The sequence below is a fragment of the Varanus komodoensis genome, unplaced genomic scaffold (genome assembly GCF_004798865.1).
Source record: "Varanus komodoensis strain SLA01 unplaced genomic scaffold, ASM479886v1 scaffold27, whole genome shotgun sequence".
Taxonomy (NCBI): domain Eukaryota; kingdom Metazoa; phylum Chordata; class Lepidosauria; order Squamata; family Varanidae; genus Varanus; species Varanus komodoensis.
In genome coordinates, this window is record NW_025335701.1 from 10,090,424 (window position 1) to 10,113,944 (window position 23,521).

Here is a 23,521-nt window from a genome sequence, read left to right on the forward strand (position 1 = left end):
TCTCCTCATAAGGCATGAGGCTCTTTTAGGACAGAGAGGCACAAGAGCCTTTTTACTCTGTCCCAGTCAATGCCTTGTGAAAGACGCTGCAGCATCACAGTCGCACCTCTCCCAGCCATTCCCAACCCTCTAGATGCACCACACCACAAGTCCCATCCGCCTCAGACAACACAGCTATGGGACTCCCACCCCCAGCCAACAGGGGATGATGGGAAATGAAGTGCAACACCTTAGGAGGGGGCCAGCTGTGACCTAGCAAAGCTTTTCTCCAAGCCAAGCATTTGCTTCTATCCTGGAAGCTGGATTATGGATCCCATGTTCCACAGCTGACACCTTTCTGCCCAGAAGCAAGGATCCCCATGAGTGTTCCTTAGTGATCACAGTAACTCGTCCCCCCTTTAGGTGCCTCTTTTGGGGCGGGGGGCGGATGCTGGCGCTGAAGACGGATAATTTGGCTTCCAGCCTCCCAAAAGCAGTCCTTTTGCACCAGCCGCAGCCTGCGTCGTCTTCAAGTCGAGGCTCAAGCAAGCGGCTTTGTCCTGCGTGGGTCTCTCTCAAAGACTCCCTTTTAGCAGTTCCGCTGGTCTCGTCTGCGCTCTGTGGTTTCCCGTTCCTTCCACATGTGTGTTTCTCTCTCCCAATTTGTCACAGCCTGGCTGCAATTATCCCCTCTGCTTTTGATTGTTCTCCTCTTCCATGCTAAAAATTTATTTCTCCTCCCCTTTCCCTCCGGCTCGGCTTGCCCCCCTCCTCCGCTTCCCAGGCCAGTTTCCAAAACGAGACCTGACGTCACCCCGGGTCCCACTGGTCTCGCCACTCGGTTCCTGTGCAAAACGGGCGGGCGGTTTCCACGGCTCTGTTGCTGAACGCTCTCAAGGTGGCATGGAATTCTCTGGCAGGTTCGGATTCTTTCTGGAGCAGCTGGGAAGATGGGAGTCCGCCTTGGGCAGGCAGCCGGTCCACGGAACTGAGCGTCGTCTGCCCCAGAGGTGCACAGCTGGCCCAGATGTGGTTGGACCGCCCCTCCCATCACCCTTCCTCACTGGCTGTGTTGGCTTAAGCTGATGGGAGGTGCAATCCAACGTATTGGCGGGTGGGGGTCGCCGTGAGTGGGCTATTCCAGTTCAGGACCAGCTGGCAGTCAGGTTCCGGGTGGGATTTTTCCCGGCCCTTTCTGGGGGTGCTGCTGACTGAACGTGGGCCAGCTCCGGCCCACCCTTCCGCTACGTTTAATCATACGTGTGGGAGAGCTTTGTTGACTGAATGAGATTCACAGCACGATTCTTACCCAGAGCTCATGGTTTGATGGGGTTTCCCTTCCCACCTTAGTGGGAACACAGTCACCATCTTCTTAGTCCTTGTGTGAGTGTCTGAGAGAGAGAGAGAGACTCAGAATTCTGGCTGTGACCAATAAGACCCTATAGAACTGCCGGAACACCTGCCTGCTGGAGCGTGGGAGCAGCCCAGATCCTGGCAGAGCCTCCTTGGTGGTGACTCCCCAGCCCTGGAATTCCCTGCCAAGGAAAGCCAGGCTCGGCTTCTCTGTGTTATCCTTCCACAGACAAACAAAAGCTTCTTTTTCAGGCAGGTCTTTGGCATATCAGCTGGCCTACTGCTCCAGCGTTGCTAATTAGGTAGCACTGGGTATTTCTTTTATTGTGTTCTAATTTAGTGGATAATGCATTCATTTGAAAAGGTTATGCTTTGCTCACCTTTTGACTGAATTTCATCACTAGCTGCCTTGAGCCCTGTTTTTGGTCAGAAAGGCGGACGGACTGCCCCATTCATTAGACGATTTTTGGAATGCGTGGGCCGATATTGCAGGGTGACCGAACCTGGTTGCACCTTCAGCCCAAGGGGTCAAGAGCCTGTCTGCATGCCAATTAGTCAGTCATTGGCATGGCCTCACATGCACTGCTTCCACGGGTTGGGGACGGTTCCTCCGCAGAGGCTGGGTCTGTGAAAGGCTTGCGGTAGCAGCAGGAAAGGCTGCAGGTAGAATTGCCACGGCTCTCAGCCTCGGCTTGCCTTTGTCTTTCTGCTTCAGGCTGCCGCCTCCTGCAGCTTCCACGTGGATGCTTGGCTCAGCCAAAGGTCCATCTCAGCAGGGAGGCCTCTAGAAAAGTCTCTTCACTTGGCCAACCGGTTCTGCTGTCGTCGCTGCCGTCCCTTGGACACCCTGCTCCACCTGGCCAGCACCGCCCAAAGAGACCTTTCGGAGAAGAAGAGCTCGGGGCCTCTCTCACACCTGCCCTCCGTGCGACCTGAGAGCCTCCAGGTGGCAGAAAGGAATCTGCTTTCCTCGGCGAGAGCGGAAATGGCGGGTTGGGCTGGCTTGCCACTGGCCTGTTGACCGGACGTTTCTCCACCGTCCTTCGGTGACATGAGTCAAAACGCCGCTTCCCGGCTGGCCGAATCGCCTCAGCTCTCCAAGAGCAGCCTTCTCAACATCTTGGGTGCCCCGCAGCCGGAGAGGATGAGCCTGTCGGACTCCATGCCCCCCACGCCCAAGAGCGGCACCCCTTCTCCCGGGCCGCCCCAGCTGCCCTTGCTGAGCCCCGGCTGCCTCGAAAGTGACTGGGAGGGCCGCGAGGAGCTGCGGCTGCAAGAGCTGGAGGAGGCCCGGGCCCGGGCCGCCCAGATGGAGAAGACGATGCGCTGGTGGTCCGACTGCACCGCCAACTGGCGGGAGAAGTGGAGCAAGGTGCGTGCCGAGCGCAACAAGGCGCGGGAGGAGGTGCGCCAGCTGCGCCAGAAGCTGGACGCCCTGACCAAGGAGCTGACCGGCCTGAAGCGAGAGAGGCAGGAGGTGCTGAGCGAGAACGAGCAGCTGGGCAAAGAGGTGGCGCGGCTGAAGGAGGAGGGCGAGGGCGAGAAGGAGAAGGACAACCGCCTCGCCTCTGAGAAGGAGGGCGAGGCTTCCCCCGAGCAGGAGCCTGTGCGGGACGTGAGCTCTGAGAGGCTGCCGAAAAACAAGGTGAGCGCCTGGGGGGCTCCCTGTGCGCCTTGTGCTTCGCTTCTCTCTGTTCCAAACCTGTGACCGAAAAGTTATGCCAAGGAAGTATATCTGCGCATGTTTGCTTATTTTGCCTCCTCTGAATCTGCTTCCATTAGTTAGATGTGGAGCTAAGCAGAACCCAGGAGCAATAACCGCCAATTAGGGGGATTGTGTGGTTCTCCAGCTTCTTTAACCGTGGCACAAAATCCTGCACACTATGAGCTTGGGAGTGGGGAAGGATTTGTCAGAAGCAGAGAATCGGGGAAGGCTAAATTTTGTGCTTGGTGGACACAATCCTTGGTGCAGAAATTCCACGCTCTGGCCATTTCCTGAGCTACCGTGCCCATTTCACCTGGAGCGGCACATTGTTTTTCCATAGGATGAATTCGATTCCTTTTGTTTCAGGATAGGAAAGAGAATTTGATAGAGCAGATGGGCCTGGTAGAACATTTGCAAGGGGAGCTTCTGGGCTTGAACCTCCAAAGCTGTTGCTGTAGAGACACTAACCTGCCCGCCCAGACATGTCTGAATGGGCAGGCAGCCATTGTGTGAGAGCGCCCACGACGCTCCCTCAAAATTCTAAAGGAAGCCTTGGCAGTTACGAGCAGCCTATAAATACATGGATGGATGGATGGATGGATGGATGGAGAAACATGCTCAAAGGCTCCAAAGGTTGGAGGGACACCTGCTTTAGAGATTCCCCAGGAAGCTCAGTGGCTCACGTGTCTCGGCCAACAGCTCAACCAGCTGTGAATGAAAGTCAGTAAAGCTCATTTTTCCTGCTACCTTCCAGGGCCTCCTGAACTAGAAGAAGGGAAACCCCACCCAGCACAAACTTCTTCTCCTGCAAGTGTCTGTTTTCTGGGCACGTGAGCAGAGAGCCTCTAGAAAGCTGCCAGCCCTCTTCAGGCGTAGCAGTGAGCCCTCGGGCTGGCCAGAATAAGTGGCCTCGAAAGTTTGGCCTTTCCATTTTCTGCTCATTTGACATTTGGCAAGAGACGCTAACATCCCACGTTCTGATCTTTCCCTGCTCTGCATCTTGGCTTGCCGAGAGAAAAGCCGGTAAACCAAATTATGGCTTTTAATCATACACATTTCTGAAAAACAGTCTTTTCACAGAAGCCCCATGAAAACTTAGCTTTGTGGACTGCTGTTTCGCTTTTATTTGTGGCATCTTAAATGATATGACATTTCAGATGCCAAGACTTGAACTACCAGCCTTGGAGTGCTCCCAAACACCATTTCTTCAAGTTCTGCAAATATCTGGGGGTACACGCCAAGGCTGTTACAAAGCAACTGAAATACATTCGGCATGGATTGTTTCTGGGGGGAGTGGCATGCCAAATTATGAGACATTTTGCTGTGAGAAAGTACAGGGTTGGGGATTCTGCTTCCCATTAAGAGCCAGATGGTACACATCAAAAGAAAATTGCCTGGGCTCTGAAGATGGAGGCTGATGGGAACTGATTGTTGAGATGGTAATTTTTACATTTACAGAATACAGACGATGCCGGGTTCATTGCCGAGTGGATACAGTTTGTGAAATTTCTCCCTGCTGCCTTGCTGTAGTATGACTAAATCATCCCACACCGTCTGGCCTGCGCTGGCATTGGATGGTCAGATTCGAGCCGCTTATGCCTATCTGGGCAGCAAGCTGGTCAGTGCTAATGACCAGCTCATTCACCTTTACTTATTTATTTAAAATATTTCTTCCCTGTCCTACACGAAAATTGTCCCAGGACAGCTTACAATAATTAGAACAATAAATAAACAAAGCAATAAGTAAACAACATACATAATAGCAACAAAAACCAAAAGGGAACTGTATATACTAAAACCAGTTCAAAATCCATAATCCTTAAAATAATGGGTAAATAAAAAGGTTTGTACCTGGCACCGAAAAAAATATAAAGTTGGCGCCAGGTGATCCTCTCTAGGGAGCACATTCCACAGTCTGGGCGCCACCATGGAGAAGGCCCTCTGCTGGGTGGATGCCCTCTTTACCTCCTTCAGGGAGCGCTCCCAGAGCAGGACCTCTCCTGCAGGTCTTAGGGGGCACAAGGGCATATAAGGAAGGAAACGTTCCTTCAGGTATCCTGGTCCCAAACCTTCAGCTTCTGCTCTCTTTGGACTTCACCGGAGGACGTGTTGTGGCGTTAATGGAGCCAGTGCCTGGCCCAGGTGATCCTCCAAGTCGTGGTGCCCAAAAGCCAGCATGGGGCACACGCCTGTCACAAACAGCCCCATGTCTCCCTTCCCTTGCATTGCAACGCTTTTTACGCTTCCATGAAGTCCTTACTGGCAGCGACACAAACCAGGGCTGGAAACTGTAGATGGAAGAGGAGCCCCAATTCTGAATTGCAAAGCAACCGCAGACGACAGTTTGCTGGTTTGGATGCCGCACCAGACTTTGGGTGAAACTGAAAGTGAGTTGTGCAAGAGAGGAGAAGCGCGGGATTCAGCCATGCGTTTCCGATTCCCCTTCCCAGCCGGACTCCCATCTGGCTCCAGTCCGGTGGAGGGGGAGCCGTGGCCCTCCAGGTGTGGCTGAATGCCAGCAGCCAGCAAGCCCCATGGCCAGGAAGGAGCCAGCTTGGACCCCAAAATCTCTGGAGGGCCACTGGCTCCTTGCCCCAGCCCTGACCCAAGAGCAACGTTTCTCTCCAGCCTGGTCTCAAGCCCCTGTAAAACACATCACAATACTCTGTGATGCCCCACCGCTCCGCCAGTGTCTGCAGAGGAGTCGCTTCTGGGTTGGTGCCTTGGAAACGGCTTCACTACAGACTGGGAATCGCTGTTGCCCTGATCGCCCCTTCACTGTTGACCAGCATAACATGCATTTGTATGGCACTTTTCCACAGTCAAGAGGAGCCCACAGCAGCTCCCAGTATATCGGATGAGGAATGGCCTTTTTTGGTGATGGTGAACATTCACAAGAAAAATACATGGCGTGTGGCCGCATTTAGCATTCACGGCGACGAAATACCCAACACCTGGTCATACGCGGAGTGGCTGATGCATCTCTTCTTATTACATGTGCCTCTTACGCAAACCTCGTTTATCCAGAATGCATCCATTTCATGAGTATGACTAACAAGTTCCCTCAAAGAAGGGCGGCAGTGTTGCCCTGCAAGAAGCGAGCGCAGGCGTATTTCCAGGTAGGGTCGCCGCTTAGCCAGCCGCAGGCCTTGGTGTAATCCAGGCGAGGCCTTGCGGGAAGACTAGCGGGCGTCAGTTGGATGAATGGCTGTCCAGGAAGGAAAGAGCGGCGCTGGGTACGCATCGTCACACTTGGAGGGGCAAGCAAGGCAAGCATCTCCAGAGGTGATTTGGGGAGGGGGGGTGCTGCAAAGAGTCGCACAGCTGCGTGCTTTCTGCTGCCTCTGTTCAGACGTGCTTTGCGGATTCTGGAAATGGAAACCAAGCAAGACTTGTTTGTTAGCAGGGAATGTGGGATGAGGGTACCTGAGGTGCCTCCTCTGGGAAAAAAACCCAGCTGTCTGTCCAGAGCCTTAACTTCCACAGTGAATGCCACTTGCAGCAATTCCACCTTCCCTTTATTTGGAGATTAGCTGCAGTAAGTAGGAAGTCCTGAGAGGGCTACAGCTTGAAGATGTCACTGTAAAGTTCTGTGAATGAGGCAGGACAATGGCGGGACAAAAACCTCGTCTGGAAGCACCATTGCAGCAGGTTTTGCTGGAGTGATAGATTTATCTGAGCCTCATTCAGTTCACAGAAGGCGTGTGCCAGAGAGAAGCCTGCTGGACTTCCATGTTAAATCAGGAGAAGTTGATGGCTTCTGCTATTGCTTGCGGCACCAAACCGGCTTGGCGTGGCCCTGGACACAGTCCACCAGGAAAGAGAAGCCAGTTCCTCATGAGCTGCTCCCGCTGTGCTCACTGCAGGCACGGGCTCCATCCATCCGCTTGTCTTCCCAACCTCTTGCTCTCTTCAGCCGTTTGGACTCTTTAACTGGCAGGTTCCAATGCATCAGACTTGTATACGCTCAACAGACTGTCGCAAAACAAACCTGAAACCAAAGATACTCACTATAAATGCAAAGGCGAACTATTTACAAAATGTTAACACAAATCTTGATTGTATAGAATGCACTTACATTTTTGGGTCTGTCACTAACGGTGCTAACGTTTATGCAGATTTGAGTAGGATTAAATAAAAGCACCGTGGAATAGGAAGTTCGGAGTCTTCCCGGCAACACCTCGCTGTGTCTTTCAAGCATCTTTGCCTAACACCGATTACTGTAGGTCTGGGATTAGGGTTCTGTGGCCCGCCGGAGTTTGTTGGACCACCTCGCCAAGCCAACATGGACCTAGCCAACCTGGAGGGATGGTCATCCTCAGGTCAGGTGCATTGGTGCAGGCCAGGTCCATGGCATGGTCAGGTGTGAGCCGTTTTATGAAGGGGATCGCGCTTGACTCGCCTGGCCACAACCGCCACTGCAGACCTTCAAGGGTGGAGGAGCAACAGGGCCTAGTAATGGCGGAGAGCACAGCCTGGGCACTTGAACTGGATCGCTCTCAGTAGGCGTGCAGAGTCCTGCAGACTTGCTAACCAAATAGCTTGGAGGATGCACTTTTATGACCTCGCTCTTTATCTCCCCTCTCTGTCCCCGCCCCGGCACCCGCAGTCATTGCAGGAGTTTGAGTTGATGGAGAACCTCCTGAAGAGCAAGCAAGAAGGGCCCGAGTGCTGGGACCAACGGAGCTCGGTCAGCGTACGCTCCTCCTTCGCCCGCCAGGAGAGGAACCGGTTGCTGTGGGAGGATGTCTCCATCATCGAGGAAGATGCCACCAAGATCACCGCCCTGAAGCTGCGGCTGGATGAATCTCAAAAAGTGCTTCTCAAAGAGCGGGAGTGAGTGCGAGGGACCCCTGTGGGGTAGAACGAGAGCACGGGAGCACAGCAGGGTGCAAAGGGGCCAGAAGACCCTCTGGTCCAGTCCCTGCTCAGTGCCCCTTGCTCACTGGTGTCTTCAGGATGGGCGGATCTCACGGCCTTGCAGAGAAGCGCGGCCCAGCCGCTCAGCCTTGCTGTGGCGCTCTTGTCTCTTTCAGGGACAAGCTGTCCCTCAGCAAGAATATTGAGAAGCTGGAAGGGGAGCTGAACCAGTGGAAGATCAAGTACGAGGAGCTCAGCAAGAACAAGCAGGAGGTGCTGACTCAGGTGGGCAACCTCTGGACCCCTTTGCTGAAGGCCAAATCTTCCCTTCACCCCTCAAGGCTGACCTGTTCTGCTCTCCGAGGGATTGAACCCTGTGCCCAGGGGCTGAGTCCCAGTCTGCCCCCTGCGTTCTCCAAAAGACCATGGCCCCCCTTCCTTCCCCTCGATGGGTGACCATTTGGTGATTTCTCAGCTTATTTGCACAGTTCTTCCTACAGGTCCAAATGCCTCTTCCAGGGCGTAGTTGCTGGAAGAGCTTTAAGCTGAAACAGGCTGATAATTTTGGCCTGCACTCGGCAGGCTGAAAGAGGCTCACCGCTTCTGCTTTCAAAGACTGCCCAAGGAGGCTGGTGCCGCAAGGTCATCGCCTCCAGCTTCTCTCTCTCTCGACAGCTGAACATCCTCAAGGAGATCCACCAGGACGAGCTGGGGCGCATCTCAGAAGACCTGGAAGACGAACTCGGGGCGCGATCGAGCATGGACAAGAAGTTGGCTGAGCTGCGTTCAGAGGTGAGGAGAAGCGTGAACTTGAGTTGGAGACCTGAAGCAGCACTTGAAGGTCTCGTTACTGACTTCCCAATATTGTTTAGTGACCAAGCTCCGATGATGCTGGTCTTGCTCCAAAGAACTGTAAGCACAGGCGGGTTGACCTTGCGGGGGGAGAAGTGAGAGGGACTGATCGGTACTCGAGAAGGGAGTTTTAACATATTTTTCAACTCTTTCAATGGTATCTTGAATTCAATTTATACCTGAATATTACAGAACCTTTTCAGGGTGGAATAGCAGCTGCTGAGGGTTCAAGAAAGAGATCCGACACCCAGTTCCCAGCATTCTTACAAGCCCAGTATTTTCATGCACCACTAACCTTCCCCGGCCAAGTACCTCTAGATGTCTTCAGTTCCCATCACACCTAGCCCACAAGGGTTTGGCATGCTAGGAGTTGTTGTCCAAAATATCTGTGGGGTGCCAGGTTGGAGAATAACATTACCCCCACAAGCATTCCACCTCCCCCACAAACCCCAGGGGCAGGATATGCAAATGAAGAGGTAAGATTATAAGAAGCAAAGTAAGGTAAGATTATAAGAGGTTAGATTATACGAATGAGGCTATACTTCTTAATGGCTTCCTCTTTCATTCTGGGGAGTGAATGAAATGGCCTGTATTCCAGGCGTGGTTTCAAAGGCTTTTGGAAGACAGAGTGTCAAAGCGGCAGCTGGTCAGTCGAATAAATCGCTCACACTGGTCGCTTGTGGCCTTCAGCGAGCCCAGCTGGACGCCTCCCCCACGCTGCGGAGGGGGCTCTTCTAACCGGCCCCCTGGCCTGCTGGCCAAGCTGCCCAGCACCTTTTCAATAGTCGGCCCATTCGCCCCACCTCCCCCTTCTCCCCAAGATGGAGCGCCTGCAAGCCGAGAACGCAGCGGAATGGGGCAAGCGCGAGCGCCTCGAAACTGAGAAGCTGAACCTTGAGCGGGACAACAAAAAGCTGCGGGCGCAGATTGAGGACCTGGAGGAAGTTCTGGCCCGGAAGAGGCGCCAGACGGCCAGCGCCCTCGACACCGATTTTAGGACCGTACAAGCAGAGCTGTTTGAGAAGAACAAGGTGAGCTGAGTGGAGGGCAGAGACAGGGTGGGTGCCCTGCCCAGGATGCAGCCCCTGCATGCATCTGGCTCAAGGGATTCTGGGGCGGGCAGCTCCGGCCCAGCCCTGACTTTGGACTCTGGGAGTGGCTAGTCCCGCTACTACTTGATTCAGACATGGAGGGCTGCAACCTAATGCTGGGGTATGGAGTGTTCCTACCCAGCCAGCCAGGCCCTCTCCCAGGACACTCCATTCTGTTCCCTGGCCCCATGGCTGCCCAGCACACTCCCTCTTGAGGTCATCATCTTGATTCCTAATTTTGTTCCCGTACTTCTGCAGTCCTTCAGACTTGTGCACAACGCCTGATGTTCAGGCCGTGCAGCATCCGTGCTCACATGAGGTTCCGTGCAGGGCTAGCACAGATGGCTTGTGGCCACTCAGAGGTGTTGGCCTAGCAGCTCCCAGCAGCCCTGGACAGCTGAGCTAATGGCGAGGGATGATGGGCGTTGCAATCCCGGGCGTCAAGTTGTTGTGCATGAACACTTTCCATTGATACCTCTCCAGGTTGCTCTCACCCTGCACCGTTGGCTGTGCTGGCTAGGATTGACGGGTGGTTGTCCACCCACATGTGGAGGGACCCATGTTCCCCAGCCTTGTTCTAAGTTGTTCCTCGGAGCACAGCACAGTGGGAAGCCCAGAAGCAGGGGGTGCTTCAGAAGTGCCTTTCTGAGAATCGACACCAGGGGGCAGCAAAACCATTCCATCAATGGAAGGAGACCGGACTGGGCCAGTGAAACTTCCCCTGGACTAGCCAGAGCTGCAAAAGATCAAAGAGTCCAGTGACACCCTGAAGGGTCACACATGCAAAAAGTAATGAGACTCGAGCTTTTGGAGCAGAGCGGTGGGTTCAGTCCAAACCAAGAGTTCTGAAAGGGGTGACTTTCTCAGCCATCCTCAGTCTGCTTCAGGCATGCCTGAAGAGAGATGCCTAAATGCCAAAGAGAGAAATATTTCTTCCAGTTCAGAAGCCAACCCTTCTGGGAGGAGCCAGGTTGGAGACTGCTGCCCTGCAGGAAGTGCTTCTCGCCAGCTGGAAGCACTTCCTGACAGTCAGGACCCCGAGGGTGTGGAATGAGCTCCCACGGGAGGTGCGGGTGTTCAAGAATAGGCTGGACGTCCACATGGTGGGCGTGTCGTGAGCGGAGCTGGCTGGTGCCGGGAGTCAGACTAGATGACCAGGGAGGCCCCTTCTGACTCGCTTTGTTTCTATGTTTCTAAGTGGCAAGAAGGATGGATGCCAAACCAGATCACTTCTTGGAAACTTACTTTCTGTTTTCCCTCAGCAGACAAACTGCTAGAATATTTTCCCCACTGCCTCCTCCTTCTCTAGGAAGGGGTGCTTTTTCATACTCTTTCATGGGACTCTAGCGAGCCCCAAAGGTAACCAAGATGCACCAGGAGGTTTTAAACGAGTTATCGGGATATAGTAGTTGCCATGCTTTGATGGAAGGAAAGGATAATTCTGTCCTCATGGAAGTCTTTAGCAAATAGTCTGGATGATGAACTTACAGGTTGGTCCATCTCCAGTCCTGGGTTAACCACCAATGGATCCCCCCTGGGAGAGGGGTGGCGGGTAGGACTTACTGAGGTTTAAGCCTGGACATTCCAGCTACTTCAGGAGTGTCAAGCCGCTTTCATCCAGAGATCGAGTTCCATTTGGAATTCCCCATGCAGAATGGGATTCTCCATTTTTGAGAAGCTCCTGGAGGATTTCTCCAGGCAAACGGCAGAGGGCTTAGCCAACGTCTGAAAATGCTATCCGGATGCTCCCAAGCAAGCAAAACGCAAAAGCCTGGTGAGCGCCAAATAATCAGCTGGTCGTGGCCAGTGGGAAGCCCTGGAGTGCCCGATGGGAACCCAGGTGGTCCGGGGGTGGCGCGTGGGCCCAGGAACCGGCCGTCTGCTCTGCATCTGGGTCGAGGCTGGGGCGGGCCTCATCCCGGACTTGGAGACGGTCACTGCGCGTCTGCTGTTTCCTGCCCAGGAACTGGCCGACCTGAAGCACGTGCATGCCAAGCTGAAGAAGCAGTGCCAGGAGAAGATGGTGGAGCTGGCGCACGCGAACCGGCGGGTGGAGCAGCACGAGGGCGAGGTGAAGAAGCTGCGCCTGCGGGTGGAGGAGCTCAAGAAGGAGCTGGCCCAAGCCGAGGATGAGGCAAGTCCCTGCCGCTTGTACGGCGTGTGGCACTGGGGGAAAGATGGAGACGCTGCCAGAGGGACTGGAATGCAGAACGTTTTCTGGAGGGCCTCCATCTGTCGGGAAGGATGGTCCTGCATTGAGCAGGGGTGAGCTAGATGGCTCCCCCACTCCCTGCCAAACACAGAATCACAGAATCCTGGAATAGGAGAGCTGGAAGGGGCAGGAGGGCCATCGGGTCCAACCCCGTGCCCAGCGCAGGCCTCCCAGTTAGACCAACCCTCTGGGAGGGTTGTGAACGAGTTCACTCTGATGCCTTCATTCTTAGTTTTGGCTTACTTCTTCTCTCTATTCTTATTCTATTTCTGCAGCATCTGTGGTGGGTATGCACCACTGCCTGTCTACCTTGCAGTTATGAGTTCAGGTTACCATTGCGATGACCCAGGTGCCTAGGTAGTAAAACGGATGACTCTGTCTTTTGTATTTCACCTGTCCCATTCCAGCATCACTGCGAGTTAATGCCTGGTGAGGTGGACCTGAAGGTTTATGCCTGGCTAAATGGGTTAATCTTTGTGAAGGGGGCAAGACTACATTGTCTTGGCTGCAGTTGGTACCCACGCTTGAGAAACTGAGGCTAAGTATCACTGCCTTCTCCTACCTTGGTACAAGCTGCTAGGTATCGTGACTTTCTCTCTCGTTGTCAGCCTGTGCCTTTCAGCGACGCTGCCTTGCTGTGGGTGCCTTGGTTGATTCTGGGTGATACCAAAGATGCTCAGTGAGCCTAGAAGAGGAAGGAAGGAAGGAAGGAAGGAAGGAAGGAAGGAAGGAAGGAAGGAAGGAAGGAAGGAAGGAAGGAAGGAAAGCTGTTCTTCTGAGTCAGGGCAGTGCACGTTCAGCCCCAGTTCCTTGAGGGGTCTGTAGCCATTTTGGAGGGCAATAATCGCTGGCTTGCCGCCTCAAGAACGCATCCTGCAGCAGAAAGGGGGCTTTGGCGGAGGGCCCCGCTGCACGAGCGCTGTGCACAGGTGCCCGCTGCGCTTGGCATCCCCGGCCCCGGGAGCCAGCGCAGGGGTGGGCCGCAGGTGTCTGGCAGTGCATGGAGGATACAGAAGGTTGGCGGACAGGCCCTGCGCCAAGCCCCCGGCCGCGTGCTCACCCTCCCGTGTCTGTTTCTGTCTGCTCTGCAGCTGGATGAGGCCCATAACCATGCCCGGAAACTGCAGAGGTCACTTGATGAGCAAACAGAGCAAAGCGAGAATCTCCAAGTTCAGCTGGAACACCTGCAGTCCAGGTAGGGAAAGCAGAGCTGAGGCTAGATGGGCCCAGGAAGTGGGCACAGGGCAGGCGCGATGGGGCAGGCGCGGGAGATCCGCCGCGACCCACAAGAGGTCGCTGCGGCCAGAGACAGAGCGCTTGGCAGGGGAGCGTCTCCACAGAACTTCCTGGCTGGGTTTTGCTGGTGCGTGTGGTCCAGCGTGTGCTCACCCGGCCGAGGACTGCAGCGTCCAGTGATGCCGACTGCGCAGCCCAAGGCAGCATCTGGACACAGGACTAAGGGCGCTGGTGCTTGCAGCCAGGGGTCCTTTGATTTCTTTTTTCCCTCTGCAGCAGCTTTCGTTCTTGAGGTGCCCATCCCCTGTCCTATTTTACACACAACTTGCCTCTTCAAGAAGCTGCGGCAGAGGCACCTCAAAGGAATTTCTGCCTGAACATGCACTGCGTCTTATTCACGTGCAAATCAAGATAAACACGCTGGTCAGGAGGAGCGCTCAGGGTCTCCCTGATTTGCTATAGACGGGTTAGGAAAGTGCACCTGGAGGCTAGTCTGTCCTTTCCTGCTCACAGGCACACTGCCTCCGATCCTGAGTCATGAGGACTAGCAGCCGTGGAAATGCCAGAAAGTTATACATGTTGCAAAGCGTAAGAGGAAAGCATTACTGAGTACAGAGTAATTTTCCGAGTTACTCATTCCGTTGCTTTTACAAACAAACCTTGCCATAAACAGCAACATCTTACAATAAAAGAAACATTTTACTTCTCTGAAGAGCAGAGGCCACAAGCTCCAGGCAAAACCAAAGCTTCCCATCTCCATTCTCTGCTTCTTCTGCACTGTTGCCCTAATTTATTGCCCTTCCTTAACACTGATTCCTAGCAGTGCCCATCATCCTGGTAGATGACTGCAGCTGAGTCACCAGGGCTTTTGTTCTTAGAAAAGGGTAATTTGGATAATTTTGCTGGAAAAGGAGGACTGAACAAGGCTATGGAAAGGTGGTGAGCATCAGTAGCCCGGTCTTCTCACTGATAAATTACAGAGGTGCATCAAGGGGAGCTCTTCAAATTGCCGCCATCCGTTTCCTAGGGGCTCACCTGTCAGCTGCAGCTGCAGATGAGAAGGGAGGAGAGGACGCCAAGGCGGTGGGGACGTCCTGTTGGACCGGCGCACGAGGTGATGAATGGCACTAGGCTGAGGGGAAGCTCTCGGCCAGCCTCCCGCCGTCCCTCTCTGTCATATTTCCCAGAGGCAGGTTGGAAGGTTAAATGCAGCGTCTCCTTCCTTTGATCCGTACAGTCAAGGCTGGGCCCACGCCACATGCCGGCTGAAAGCTTGGCAGGAGCTCTAGGAGGAGTGGGCAGCTTAGAAACAGAGCGAGTCAAAAGGGGTCTCCTGGGCCATCTAGCCTGACCCCCGGCTCCAGCCAGCTCCGCTCATGACATGCCCACCATGTGCACGTCCAGCCTATCCTTGAACACTCGCACCGATGGGGCCTCAACCACCTCCTGTGGAAGCCCATTCCACACCCTCGGGGTCCTAACTCAGGAAGTGCTTCCTGGCATCCAAATGGATCCTTGACTCCCTGAGCTTGGCTCCGTTGGAGCGCGTCCTGCCTTCCTCTGCAGGGGAGAACAGGTCTCTACCTATCTCTGTGTGACACCCCCTCACGTACCTGTATGTCACCAACAGATCCCCTCTGAGTCTCCTCTTCTCCAGGCAGAAGAGGCCCAGCTCCTTCAGTCTTCCTCTAGAATCCACTGCCCAGGGAGATGCGCTTGGCACTGGCACTTTATTCTTTTCTGCACCAGGCCAAAACTTTAATTCCCCAGTATTTTAAGGTTTAAATTGTTCTTTTAACGGGGACTTTACAGAAGAGGATGCTGTGCTTTGCTTGGTTTTATTGTAAGACCGTTCCGAGGCTCTTGGAAAGAGGACGGTATGGGAAAGGTTTAAATACGCCAATAACCTTGGCCCACGAGGGCTACAGGCCTCCCTTGGCCTAAATGCAAACCCCTCCACAAGCCCTCAGGCACAGAATCGTGCCTAGGGCCAGAGGATGGTGAGGCTGAAGCAGGCAGCACAGACAGAAATGGGGTGCGGGGGGGACACCAATTTAATCTGGCAGTTCTGCTCCCCGCAGGTTATTCCGCTGAAGAACGGCTTCCCCCGGTTTCCCTCGCGTCCACGCCGTCGGCGTTCTTCTTTCGAATCTGCACGCCAGGTCCAGCTCCCCCATTTTGGCCTGCACACCTGCCCCATTTGCCGCTGGAAGGGTGCCCCACGGACCCCAGGCCAAGCGGGGAGACTGGCCTGAGGCCTTCCCCTCCCCCCGAAGGAGACCAGACCTGGTGGGGTGACGAGGGGTGAGGTTAGAGGGCACACGACCTGCCAAGCAAAGTGCCTTTAAGAGATACTTCAGTTTTATTGCCTTTGAAAAGGGATTTTTTTTAAAAAAGATTTGCATTTGCTTCTCCAGCAATAAAACATGGAGATGCCTGCCAGACGAATCGATTCTGCTCCATCCAAAGAGCCTTTGAGCAGCTGTGCTCTTTGAAAAAAAGAAAGGGAAGGAACGAGAGGAGGGGGGATGATTTTTATCTTCCTATTTTATTGGGGATGTTGCCATTAAATCATAGGAGAATAATGGAGCCTTCTCTCCCCCTCCCCAGCAGATCCCGCCGCCCTCTTTCCTTAAATAATTCATGTTTTTTTCCGGTAAAAAGCAGCTGAAGTCAGGCAGTTGCACCTCGAGAGTTAAGGAGTGGTATTCTCTCTCCGAGCCTCATGGCTCGGGACTGGAAAACCGGCACATAAATTTTCAGGGGTGAAATTTAATGCTGGGGAAATCAGAGTGCTAACCATGCTGAGGATGCCTAGCTGATGATGCGGCTCTGGTGGGGGAGCCGAGAGGCTGGGAAGCCGCCGTCCCTTTCTGTAGCCCGTCACAAGTCCCCGGTCTTTGCTGGGCCGCTGTTGGTAGCCCGTTGGCTGCACCAGGGATCCTGACCTTTGCTCATGGTGGCAGTGCTTTCCCACGGCCGCGACGCTTGTCCCAAGTTGGCAGCCCGGGTTCCCCACCACGAAGGAGATGGGCGCTCTCCTGCAATGTGCCTGGCCCGGTTCTCCACCACCCTCCCCTGACTAGATGTGCTTGGCTGTAATCCCCAGCACACCTGGAGAGTGGCCAGCCAGGACGCCGTTTGACCTTGCAGCCGGAGTGTCCACCAGGCGCATTGGGTTTCCACAGCACAAGCCCAGTGGTGCGCATGTCGAGCGATCCCCCAAGCCATCACCTGCCCACTTCTTCTGTGGCCAAGGATTCCCCGTGTGGGACATAATCGCCCTGGCCTGGCAGCAGACCTCCCAGCCCTTCCCTCGCAGGCCTGCTCGCCTTCTAGCTCCTTGCCCAGAGCTCACTGCTTAACAAAAACAGTTAACCATTCTGTATGTACATCGAGCATCCATGTGCTCTGGACACATGCCTTGGCTGCAACCTGGACAGTCACCCTCTTCAAGGGCCGCCTCCCCGCACTTGGGGCTGTCCAGACCCCTCTTCCCCGACCACTAGCCCACAGGCCGTTGCTGGGGGGAGTCCAAGGGAAGTGCAGAGGCCCTGCTTTGCCACTGGAGGCTCCCAGGTGTGACCCCCGGGCTCCCAAGGAGGCCCTGGGTAAAACTCCTGCTGGAAACGCTGGGCAGGAGTGGCCCAGGGGGGCAGGGGTTAACTCTGCCTAGGGCAGCCTCCCAGGTGCCTAAGGCCAGAGCATCCAGAGAGAGTGTCATCTTGGAGAGGCGGCCAAGAGGTCCCCAGCCCTTTGCCGTACTCTTCTCAGGTGGGCCGGCCACTAATTCATCTGCATACGCAGAGCGCCGCGCATGTGATTGCATGCATGAAAATAGTCCACACAGGCATTCCTGCCCATCGACATCCCTGCATTCATCTTCTTCAACCTGGTGCCATGCAGATGTGTAGGACTGCAACCCCCACCATCCCCGAGCCAGCTGGCACAAATATGAATGGCCTTTATAGTATTCGCATGGAACAGAAGGTCTGGACAGACTGCGTGATCCTGCGGTGTTGGCTGAACAAGTTCACCCGCAGCCCACCCACTCCTTGATCAAAGCCTTTTGGGATCCTGGCTCTGAAAAAGAGCCGACGTGAACTTGGCTTGCAGTAATCCAAAGGTCTATTAAGTGCCGCGTGTATGCCCAAATTCGGTTTTACCAGCATGTAACACCCACTTGCTTGGATGAATGCGAAGCGTGTGTAAAGCGGATGCCGTGTGTGCAGGGATGGGTCGGGGTGGGAGGGCGGAGGATGCACGGATGTCTCCTAGAAGGCTTTAAGGGCAACAGTTGGCTTCGTGCGGAGAACGTAAAGTACAAGAAAGGGGCAACGAAAATCTGTGAAAGGCCGATTACCTCCAAGATTCCCTGCGCTCCCAGGGAAACATTGGCCAGAACGAAAAAGAAATTCAGTGGTGGATCATTTCTCAGATTGCCTTTCCGTGCGGATGTGACAGCGCATCTTGCCATGCTTCTGAAAGTTTGCAGAAAATGGGACACAGGACTGGAAGGAAGAGGTGGCATTGTGGTGGGAAGACAGACTAGACCTCTTCCTGGAGGGAAGCAGGGTGTCCACAGGCGTTGAACACCCCTCATTACACGAGGGATAGGGCAAGGTTGGAACCAGTGCAGCCAAGGGCCACCGGGTGCTGGTCAGTCTGCAGGGGAAGCCTGTGAGGAGAGACGGAGGGAGCTGGGTCTCTTCAGTCTGGAGAGGAGGGGACTCCGAGGGGAGCTGTACTGGCGACATGCAGGTATGTGGGGGGGGGGGCGCCACACAGAGGTGGGTCGTGACCTGTTTTCCCCTGCAGTGGAGGGCAGGACGCGTTCCAATGGAGCAAATCTCAGGGAACCAAGGGTCAGGGTGAATGCTAGGAGAAATTCCTCCCTCATGGTTAGGACCCCAAGGGTGTGGGATGGGCTTCCCTGGGAGGTGGTTGAAGCCCCATCGCTGAGGGTGTTCAAGATAGGCTGGACATGCACAAGCTGGAGCCGGGGGTCAGACTAGATGGCCCGGGAGACCCCTTCTGACTCGCTCTGTTTCTATGTTCTTCCTGACTTTCTTACCCCTGTGACTTGGTACAAAACTCCGTAGTCTGGTAAGCTGCCCCAGAGGCCTCTTTCATCAAAAAGCAGCTGAACAAACTTTTAGGTAAATAAAAAAATATCGCCAGAGGGAAATGGTCACAGATTTGGACTGCCTTCCCCTGTGTGAAGGTCACAGTTGAAGCCAACGCACTGCCGTGATCTCTCAGTGGTGGCCACTGGCTAATGGGGACAGAGGTTGCAGGCCAAAACATCTGGCACCCGCCTCCCCCAGCTGTCCCGAGTTCAGAGTTAGCATGTTCATGCAACTTGAATCTAACAAACGATCCAAGTTACCCCAATTTGCCCTTTTTGTCTCAATATACCGCAAGTATTTGACCTGGAGTATTTCGGGGCAAAAAATGAAAGCCAGCTTGATGTCATCTAAATGTTATGCAGCTTTTTTTTTTTTTTTTACTGGAATGCTTAAAGACTTGTGAAAAATTACAGCCAATACCATGTGACGGGGTTTGAATGTGCAGGCCGTACATGGTTTGAATTTAAACAAGAGGTGAATGGGAGAAACAAAGGCACTCGCACACTGTAAGCATGCTGAATGAATTCTATGTTATTAATTTATATAATTATATTTGACGCATGCCTGCGTTGAGCCGAACGAGGATGGCTGCACAGCGGAGCCTGTGGCCAGGAGTTGCCTGGCGGCCCCCCCACTTTGTCATGGGGCTGCCCCCCACTGGGGTGGACAGACAGCCCCCCCCCCCCGAAGGTGACGAGGCTGGGGGTGTGAGTGTGCCTTTGCTCGGGTGGCCGTTGGCTCAAAGGCTCGGCTGTGTCAACGGAGGTTTCTCCAATGCTCGTGGCGCAGGATCCGTCCGCTCCTTGTCCTGCCTTCACTGTGGCTTCTTCTCCCTGGGCCAGGCTCCGGCGTCAGCAGAACATCCCTCTTTTCGGGAAGATCCGTGGCTCCCGCTTCGGTCCTGACGACCCCGGAGACGGCACCAGTGACCTCGACGAAGACGAAGACTTGCAGATCCAAGTTACATAGCGGCTGCCACCTGAGAGACGCTTCGGGCGTGTCGGAACGAGCACACGGCGCTGGCCTGAGCTGGGCCCTCGGGCTGGGTCGCGGGGCCTCTCCTCCCTTCCCCGACTCGAGGACAAGCCCAGACCAGCAAGAGAGGCTGGGAAAGGGGGCACGGTTGAAACCTCTGCGCTCGTCTCCCCACAAGATGCTTGACGGAGTAGGGTGGGAGTGGTGTGCTGCGCGTCCTCTCCCCCAGCTGCAGCCCACGTGCTGTCCATGATGCTTTAAAGAACAGACCTGGGCACGCGAGCATCCCTGCTCCAGGCCTATGGGCCCCGTCGGCCTGAATTTAGACTCCTGGTGTGCAGTCCTCCGTCCCCAGGCTCCTCACCACTGCCCAGCAGGCACCTTGGCAAGCCGCGGTTCATCCCGGTCCGTACAGAGCCAAGCTGATGACGACAACCCTTGTGCTAGGGAGGGGTGAATCAGAGCAACCCATGTGCCCTCCCCTCCTGACAGGCACCCCTGCGGTGGACTGCTGGGTTACCTTTGTGCCCCATGCATGGAACCCGTGCTCACACAAAACTCTTGACCGAAGGACTAGGTGGGTGACCGCACATGCTGGAGAAGCTGTCCTGGAACGCATCAGCCCAGCCTTCTCTTTATGTACATGTGTATTTGCATTGGTACATGTTATGTATTCTAAATGTTGAGGCAACCACGGCAGGGTTTCTCCCACTCCTGCAGCAAGCAGCCAAAAGACTTCACCACAAAAGACGCCAGATCAAGTCTCCCCACACCCTTTGCCACAAACATCTTTCAGCCCGCACCTCCCACACACCAGCACCGATATGAGGATAACTCGGCTGGCTTTTTAAGGTTGTAAAGATCACAAAATAGTGGTCTGATTCGGTTGCAGTGCGAAGCCACACGAGAATGAGTGTTGAGTTTACGCTGTGTGTGCATACATGCTGCTCCAGCACAGCTGTGAGGAGATGCTTAGAAGCATCAGCTTCCATTCTAGGTCATCCACAGTTTACTGTGTAGACACCAACCAACTGTGGTTGATCATAACTATGGTTATAGGAAATAAGCCAGGTTCCAACCATCATTGAGGAACTTGGCCACTTTTCACAAACCATGGCTAAGGTTAACCACATTTGCCAGCCAACACACCACATCGCAGTTGGTTTCGTGCAGAAGTGGAAACTTGACATCCGCACCTTGTCGCGGTGCTGGGGAGGGGCTTGTGCAGAGCCATCTCGCCCAACCCACAGTCAAGAGGTTTATTCTGTTGTGCTCCATGGGGAAAAGGACAGGCTTTTAAAAGTCACGTTGTGGCCCAGGGGCATGCTGGCAGGGGGCCAAGGAGTGGAATGAGAGGGCGATTCTCCTGTGGACGCTGTCGCAGCTGCCCAAAATTAGTGCTCCAAGAACCCTGGTTGCCATGCAGTGGGGAGGGGGCATTGCAGTCATGTGCAGTGAACTGGCCTCCCCCATTTGCCCCCCTTGTAACGACTGGGCTTTACAAATGTGGGTTGGGTGGCTTAAACCTTCCCTCTCCAGGTGCCCCCCAGGCACAGAAACCTGGGCTGTAAAGGCTTAATGGAGTGGGGAGGGAGGGAGACAGCTGCAGGAGGAAGGGGGGAGGCAGGGAAATGGGGCAAAGCGTGTGCATGGGGGGGTGAAGAAGAAAGAACACGAGCGGGCACGAGGTGGTGCTGAGCACTGTCCCCATCCAGGGCAGATACGCACCCCCCGGAATTTGGCCCGTGGGCTGAAAACGTTCCTCATCCCTGCGCTGAACCAGGAGTGGTGTCTCTGGATGCAGCTGGTGCATGTGAAGTGCCTCCAGCACTTGGATGCACTATATAAAAGCAAAGTCTGGCTGTTGCAATGGGGTCCTCGCCCCGATCCTTCGTGCCATCCATCTCTGTTGCTCACCTTGCTCTAACCGCTGTGGGAATAAATCTTGGACATCTGGCAAACTCGAGGGGCAGAAAAGGACGCCGGGAGATGTCCAAGCAGGGGCTTCCCTAAATCAGCCGGGTGTCCACCTAGTCCTTCCTGGCTTTTAAGTCTCCAGCTCTTCTGATGTTTCTCCTTCATTTGTTGAAGACTCTGCAATGCCGGCCCTTGGGATCTGGAGAAAAACGTTCTAATTCATAGGTGTACAAAATTGCACAGGAGTTTCCTTAGGGGTGCAGACTGGGAAACTTTGGTTTCTGACCTGGATTTCTGCATATTGCGACATTGTGGATTGGTTTGGGACAGAATGCCCGTGACCCTAGTTTTAGCAGACTTGATGCTGCTTATAAATTAAAAGACCAGCTTGGGTGAGATGAGAATTCCACAGCGGGGTGGCTGGTCGTTCAACCCTTTGCAACAAACGTGAATTTCTGTCAGTCTTCAGCACTCCTGCCCTTCAGGTGGGTGGGACTGCAGTTCCCATACATTCCAGCCCCACTGCCTGACTGGCCAGTTGCAGCTGACCGGGGAACTCTCTATAAGGTGCCTTCTGAACCCGTAAAAACCCAGCCCCTCTACTCGGGAGCCACGTTCCAGCTCTCCTTGGGGCGATTCTCCAAATGGCCATTCGTTAAGCATTAAGGGAAGTCCCTCCAAAAAGAGGACAAATGTGCATGCCATTTGCATATGCTACCTGAGAAGTGCACATTGAGCAATATTTACAGCTGAAGTGGAAAGAGGACACCCCACCGCAGACTCCCTCTGCTTTTGCCTTCTAAAGGCAACAGCCTGGCCACGCCGTTTCTTGTGCATGCTTTTTGCCTTAAGAACTCGGCTCAGAAACTGGTCCATGGGCAGGCCTGGGCAGCCTGGTTCCTCCGCTTCACCTGGGAACACCGCTAGGTTCATCCCCATTCTCCATTTTGGGGGGAACAGCCTACTTCCTCCTCCCTAACCGAAGCAAAGTGTCTCCGCCTTTTCACTGAGAGATCCCCAAGAATCCGCTGCTGCGGCGAAAGCATTTGGGGCCTTCTGCCATTATCTAGCAGTGTCCTTTGTGAACGGCCGGCGTTTCCTTCAGAGACGAGAAGGACCTTTGGGAGGAAAGCACGATGTTCCTTCTGGAGAGGGGATTCCACTTGACAGCCCTTAATCAATGTCCTAAAACCTCGGTCCCCCTCCTTGTGGGTGCGTGTGCATCTGTGCGTGCCCAGGCGTGCGTGCCAAGCATTTCTCTCTGAGCTGTTGCATGAATAAAACATCGGCATGCAATTACCAGCTCTCCAAGGCTTGCGCAGTTCCATGGCTAAAATGGTTCTTGGAGGTGAGCCCAAAACAATGGTTAAAAATTAAGCGATAATGGCCTGTGATCGCCATATTACAGCAAATGTGGCTTCACAGTTCCACCCTCTCGGAGTGATGCAATCGGCGTGTGCGCGCTTCCCCCACACGCAGCCGCAAAAGGGCCTCATCCTCACAAGATGTTGCTGGGCCCAACCCCGGCCTCGCAGAGGATCGGGAGAGGGCCCGGCTCCTGCTTTTTGGAAGCCTGCGAGCTGCCTGCGCTTGCTGCCATCCCGCGAGCCTCTCTTCCAACAACAACCCCATCAGGTGGGCTGGGCTGAGGGTCTGACTGGCCCAACGTGACCCTCATGGCTGAGAGACAACCAGAACCAGGAGTCCCACTCCTACACCCTCGCGACCAAGCAACGCTGGCACGGCGTTGATGCAAACTTTCATTATTTCTGAATTTGCACTTATGCATAAACTGCACGTGCTCATTTCCTGCAAACCACTGTCCTGTTTTGGCCTTGCATTCCCTGCTTTTTGAGAGGTCAGAAGTGGGTGCCCTAATTGAAGGAGGCGAGGGGAACAAGGCTTTCCCCTCAAACTTGGGTGGGCACGATGCTGGCGAGGCTTCTGGGACAGCGATGCTCCCACCTGGCATGAGAAAGTTCCCTGGACAAAAGCTTTGGAGCGGAAGGGCACTCGGACATGGGAAGGATGCTCAGGCAGGAACCAGGAGATGCAGGGGTATTAAACATTGATATTTCAGTGAGATAATTCTGCTTGATCCGGCTTTTAATTGATTGCCTCAAAGAGAAGTGCCCTTCTTGGTTGCTGCTGGGTTTGTTTTGTTCTTGTTTTAATTTGTTGCAAACATTAAACTTTTTTATAGCCCAGTAAA

At 54.3% G+C, this 23,521-nt stretch overlaps 1 protein-coding gene across 1 annotated transcript; it reads left to right on the forward strand.

Annotated features, from left to right (window-relative positions):
- Positions 1-839: 839 nt before the first annotated feature.
- On the forward strand, positions 840-23,521 carry CCDC102A (coiled-coil domain containing 102A). The gene is made up of 9 exons (XM_044434310.1): positions 840-899; positions 2,048-2,977; positions 7,647-7,873; positions 8,074-8,182; positions 8,573-8,689; positions 9,571-9,780; positions 11,804-11,974; positions 13,144-13,247; positions 19,260-23,521. The coding sequence occupies exons 2-9, from the start codon at positions 2,384-2,386 to the stop codon at positions 19,384-19,386; spliced, it is 1,659 nt and encodes a 552-aa protein (XP_044290245.1). The 5' UTR covers positions 840-899; positions 2,048-2,383; the 3' UTR covers positions 19,387-23,521.

What these genes read in the sequence shown, in the direction of transcription:
- CCDC102A (XM_044434310.1), top strand. Translation starts at nt 2,384, where the DNA reads ATGAGTCAAAACGCCGCTTCCCGGCTGGCCGAATCGCCTCAGCTCTCC. An exon ending in AGAGGCTGCCGAAAAACAAG is followed by an intron (nt 2,978 to 7,646) that starts GTGAGCGCCTGG and finishes CGGCACCCGCAG; the next exon opens with TCATTGCAGGAGTTTGAGTT. An exon ending in TGGCTGAGCTGCGTTCAGAG is followed by an intron (nt 8,690 to 9,570) that starts GTGAGGAGAAGC and finishes CTTCTCCCCAAG; the next exon opens with ATGGAGCGCCTGCAAGCCGA.